The sequence below is a fragment of the Histomonas meleagridis genome (genome assembly GCF_020186115.1).
Source record: "Histomonas meleagridis strain 2922-C6/04-10x chromosome Unknown contig_20, whole genome shotgun sequence".
Classification (NCBI taxonomy): Eukaryota; Parabasalia; order Tritrichomonadida; family Dientamoebidae; genus Histomonas; species Histomonas meleagridis.
In genome coordinates this window covers 297,096-303,095 of record NW_027150805.1, presented here as the reverse complement: position 1 = coordinate 303,095, position 6,000 = coordinate 297,096, and the positions used below count along the sequence as shown (strand labels likewise).

At 28.4% G+C, this 6,000-nt stretch overlaps 1 protein-coding gene across 1 annotated transcript; it reads left to right on the top strand.

The window, feature by feature from the left end:
- Nucleotides 1-1,159: 1,159 nt before the first annotated feature.
- GO595_002681 (Actin, gamma) lies at nucleotides 1,160-2,260 on the top strand (the record flags this gene model as incomplete). Its single annotated transcript, XM_067915617.1, has 1 exon — nucleotides 1,160-2,260. One exon carries the CDS (start codon nucleotides 1,160-1,162, stop codon nucleotides 2,258-2,260), a length of 1,101 nt encoding a protein of 366 aa, XP_067776482.1.
- Between the last annotated feature and the right edge of the window lie 3,740 nt (nucleotides 2,261-6,000).

Sequence of the window (6,000 nt, the reverse complement as noted above, 5' to 3'; positions counted from 1 at the left end):
CATATGGTGTTGAAGATTTTAATAACGCGCACTTTTCAGCAAAAAAATAAGTTTCATCGTCACTTTTTAAAATTGACGGCTTTACGATATATAAACGGTCGAAAAATATTCGAATTATACTGCAGTTGACTACCGACTGCAAGGAATTGGATTTAATAGATAGTTTTTTTAAAAATAACTTCATAAGTTCAACGAGATCTGCCAGGTCTATTGTATATTTCTTCTTTGGGATTTCTTTAGGTTTTTTAAGAATTACACTTTCTGATAATTCTTCTTGTGATGAAAAACTTCCTAATGAAGGCGATGATGAAAATTGTGCTTTAGGAAGACTAAAATGTGTTTGGGTTTTAGGATTTGATATCCGAGGATCAGATGCAATTTTGGAAATAATTTTATCAAAATATGAAAGCATGTTGTTGCAACAAATATAATCATAAAATATTTGGTCAAATGCTGATGGTGGACAATAATCAATAAAAGGAATGAAATTTTTGGAAGCTATTTCTAATTGAACATGAATTTCATTTATTGATACATCTGGGATTTGTTTGAATTTTTTGAGAGTTAAAGCATAGTTATTGAGCCGCTGTATCCTTATTCTGTATTTATCTAGATATTGATTGTTTTGGATTGACGAATTCATTGATTTCCAAAATTCTTGATATTTACACACGACGGAAATAGAGCCACTAGATTTACACTGTTTTAAAAAAGAGATTACTTCTGATGAAATATCACGCCCTTTTTCATACAATTTGTGATATAAAAGTTGCAATTTATTATCCATTCTTTCGAGCTTTAAAGCACAGTAACGAGCGATTGGATTAATATTTGGTAATTCTAAATTTATTTGATAGTTATAAAATTTGATTTTTTGAGAATTTACTTTGTTGTCAAAATATCGATAATATTCCTCCATTTTTTTCAATGATGTTTTAAAGCGTGTCGCGGCTTCATTTCCCTGTTTTGAGTTTGGTGGATATAGAATTACATAAGAAGCAGATTCTGTTGATATAGCAGGAAGTTTGAAGTCAAAACGTTTTGGTTTTTCTTTATTTTGAATGTCTGTTTCTCCTGCACTCAGCATTTGTATTTTTTGTGTTGATGAATTTGCTGACAATAACGTAAAAAGATAAAAAGTGACAGAGGTTTATCAAATATGGAAATTAGTACCATTGTGATTGATAACGGTAGTTATTTAATCCGTGCAGGGTTGAGCGGTGAACCTGAACCAGCAGTTTCAGTGCCCCCATATATTGGGTCCAAAAGGAAACATAAAAGTGAAGAAATTAATTATTATATTGGACATGATGCTCTCCGACGAAAAAACACGAAATCAGTAACATGTCCAATCGAAAATCGTACAATTGTAGACTATGAATCAATAGAACAAATTTGGAAAGAAATCATCCAAAATAAACTCAAACTTAAACCAGAAGAACATCCAGTTCTTATCACAGAATCTCCATATGCAACAAAAATATCAAGAGAAAGATCAATTGAAATCATGATGGAAAAATTTCAAGTTCCTTCATATTACTCAACATTTCCCGAAATTCTTTCTTTGTATCATTCTGGTCAAACCACAGGTCTTGTTATTGATGCTGGTTTGACGAGTGTTAATATATTACCAATTTTTGAATGTTATGCAATGACGCATATTCTTTCCAAACTCGACATTGGTGGTTTTCACATCAATGAGGCACTTAAGAAGCTTCTATCCCAAAGCGATATTACATTACAAAAGAGTTCTGAATCTAAGATTCTTCGAGACATCAAAGAAAAGTATTGTTATGTTGCACTTGATGTCGACGCTGAGATGCAGAAAGCCGAGTATCTTAATGAGTTTGCGATAAAGTATCCTATTTCAAATGATAATGAAATTGCACTTTCTACTCAACGCTTCAAATGCACTGAACCACTTTTTGACCCACCAATGGTGCAAGTTCAGCAGCCTGGGCTCCCAATTCTTGTTAATGAGACTCTTGATAAATGTGGAGATTTAAGAGCACATTTTTGTAGCAATATTTTGCTTGCAGGAGGAACATCTATGTTACCTGGTTTAAGTGAGAGGTTGAAAAAAGATGTATCGAAACTAGCTGAAACAAATTTACGCATAATGGCGCCAAAGAATAGAGATATCTCGGCTTGGATTGGTGGATCTGTTTTAGCATCATTGGCAACATTTAGTCAAATGTGGATAACAAAAGAAGAATATGATGAAACAGGAAACTCAATTGTACACTTGAAATGCTTCTAAATCAAACGGATCATTTTGTAAAGTTTTCAATCATAAGTATTCGTTTTTTGGCAAGAAGAAATTTGTGTAAAAATATGTCGGCACAATTTTTTTAACTAAAAATATATTTTATCAATGAGATGAACAGAGCAGAAAAGAGGATGTGCATCCAAATTACAGAAAAAATGTTAGCAAGACCTTTATTTAAATGTCTTTCAATTGATAAACAAGAAACGGAAGTAACAAAATTATCTTTTCAAGAAAGCAAATGGATTATGCAAGATACAACAGATTTCTCAATAATTTTAGGCAAACTAAAAAATAATGAATACCAAAATGTTGATGAATGGGCAGAAGATTGTTCAAAAGGGTGGAATGATATTTTAAACAATTTTTCGAAAAAAAGCATTATATATGATATTGCTTTAGAACAAAAAAATTGGTTTCAAAAGCGCCTCCTCTTAATGCCTCATTCCGAAGAAGATGAATGGTATTTTGAATTTGCAAAAATTTCAAAACAATTCCAAAAATTAATTAATAACCCTTCGAAAAATATTACTAGTGAAAAGTGGTCATAACTTAAGGCTAGTTCATGGTTCTATTTATTGTTTTTAATAAAAATTGTTTTTAATTATTCTATGAACGAACAGAAAACATTATAACATACCACCAATTGTTTTTAAAATTATGAAAAATTTTTACCTTTAATTTTATATTTGTTTTAATAATTTGATATTTCAAAATAATATTTAGAAATTATTAAAAATATTTATGTATACATCTGAAAACAATTTTAAGGATATTGTAAAATTGATAAAAAAAAAATAGGAAGTCAATAAATATTACATCAACTATGTACAGAATTCTTGGTATTTAAGATTTCTAATTTTTTGGCATTCCAGCGCCTAATATTATATATTTCATTTAATAATATGTTAACATATATATGATATACAAATATTCATTTTCAGACATTATTAAAATTTTTGATTTGTTTGTAAAACGTTAAAACAAGTATCAGCAAAATAAAATGTTCAAGAAGTGTTTATGATCTAATCAAACTTAAAAAGATGAAAACACTCTAAAGCTTCTTTAAGAAACATTTCGAGCACATTATTATTCAATGCTTTTATATTTTAAAAACATTATCTCAAAAGAACATACGTACAAATTTATTATTAAAACAATACTATTTTTATTAACATTAAACATTTCTTAGCAAACATTTTGATTCTCTATATATCCTTTTTGTTTCCATTTGTTTTTCTAATTTCCTTTAACAAATTTTTAATATTTGAAATTGCTGTTGAAGCGCATTGATAACTCAATCCAGTAAATTTATAAGATTGAAGTTCATTTATTACATTATATTTCATTATTTCAGGAAGTGCTTCCATATAATTACTAATTATTGCATAATAACTTAATGCACAATATTGAAGCCAAGTATCTTCATGTAAATGTTCTAATGAAGGCTTTAAAATTATTGTAAATTCAGGTAAATATTCGACCCTTCCTAAATGATCAATTAATAAATAACCGAGTAAATAAAACTCTTCTTGATTAATTTCGACAATTATTTCTAAGAAGTTTTTAAGCAAAGAAGATAAATGAAGCAATCCTAAAGATATTGGATCAAAATCCAATTTTCTTAGATAGGAACAAACAATATTTAATTTATCATAGTCTTTAGAAACAATAAGTGACTTTAAAAATATATAAATTTCAATATTTTTTGGTATATATTCTATAATTCCTTCATTTTTGGTTAAAACTAGAAGGAAACTTAATTTTTGTTCTTCTGTAAATTTATCAGATGAAAGTAATTTAACAAAATAATCAATTAAATTTGATTTTAATTCTTTACTTTCACATAAATTAAGAAATGCGAAAAAGGCCCATTTTGAAGCTTGAAAATGTTTTATAATTAAATCTAATATTTCAATTGTTATTTCTTCTGGTTCCATAACAGAAAGTAATTTTAATGCACGTTCTATATTTTTATTATCTTTAAGATGTTTTACAATAACTTCATTTGTAATTTTGATATCTTGATCTCTAAGTGCATATAAAACAGAATAAGCTGTTTTTACTATTTCTTCATCATTTGATTCTAAACATTGTACAAAAACATTCATACAATATCTTCCTCTACTTTCTATAAAATGAGGAATTATTTTAATTAATTGATATAACATTTGAAGTAATGGTTGTGCTGCACCATTTTTTATGAATACATCTGACCACATAATTAACAATTCTGCAATACGAAGGTTTTGTGTTGATATTAATTCATTTTCTTTTTGATTTAATAATATCGAATATAAACGAGCCATTTTAAGCGCATTTTTTGGAATTAATTTATCTGTTTTTTGTAATACTTCGGATTTTATTATTTTCCCACTTTCTAAAATAGGAATTATTATAGAAAGTGATATATCTAAAAGATCATCATTATTAAATGGAAGTTGTTTTGCATATTCATGTTCAATAAAGAAATTAAGACATTCTTTATCCTTCGAAATCAATTTTAGAACTTCGAAAAGAGCAATTTGATTAACTTGTATATTTTCTTCATTATTGACTAGGAACATAACAGAATCGAAAAATTGTTTACACGTTTCAATTGTTATTGCATTCGTAAATGTAAGAATTTTTGCTGGATTCTTTTTGGCAAAAAACTTTGGAATATTATCTGGAATACGAATTTTCTTTGCTTCATCTGCTTCCAATTTTTCAAATGTATCTTTTAACGTTTGAATTGTTTCATCTTTTGCACCTTCAAAATATGCTTTTTTAGTGAAGAAATATTTGAGAATTTTTTCAAAAGAAGGTCTTTTATCTGGATTTTGATGCCAACAATATTGAATAAGTGTCTTAAGTCCTTGTGGTGCTCGTGGAGGAATAGAAGGCTTTTCATCTTTCTTTACAGCTTCTGAAATTTGCTCATATGAATATCCTTGATATGGAATTAAGCCAGTTTCAAGTTCCCATAATATCATTCCATATGAATATACATCGACTTTATTTGTATATGTACCCGCTCGAAATAATTCAGGAGCCATCCAACCAGGAGTACCAACTCGAGTTATCATAGGAACAATGTCTTCAATATCAATAAAAATTGCAGAGCCAAAGTCACAAATGATTGGTTCTGTTTTATCGTTAAGCAAAACATTACTGGATTTTAAATCACGATAAATAATATCACGTTGATGAAGTTTATACATCCCTGCAGCAATACCAATAGCAATAATGTTTTTTTGATCACCTGATAATTTTATCTTGCTTTTGGATGAATGAATGGTTTGGTATAATGAACCGCATGGAACATATTCTGTAATTATTGAAAAAGGTTTTGTCACTGTAAATCCAATAAATTTTAAAAGATTTGGAAAATCACAATGTGAAAGTACTTGTATTTCGAGACAAAAATTTAATAAAGTGTTGTCTTTGTTCTCTTCTACGTGTGGTTGTTTTATGGCAACTATAAAATTTGTTGATTTTTGGAACCCCATATATACAATCCCATTTCCTCCTTTTCCGATTTCTTTTTGGATAACGAAATCAGATAATTGTACAATGTATTCAGAAAGTTCAACTTGAATTTGTCTGAAGAGTTTTTCTCCCTTTGTTTCCATTTTTGTGATCTGGGGTTTTTTTGATGCCTATCGTAAATTTTTATTTGTGGGAATTTCAATGATGCTCCACCTTACGCGTTCAAGTTTATTTCTAAACGGCTATAATATAATTCTAAGACC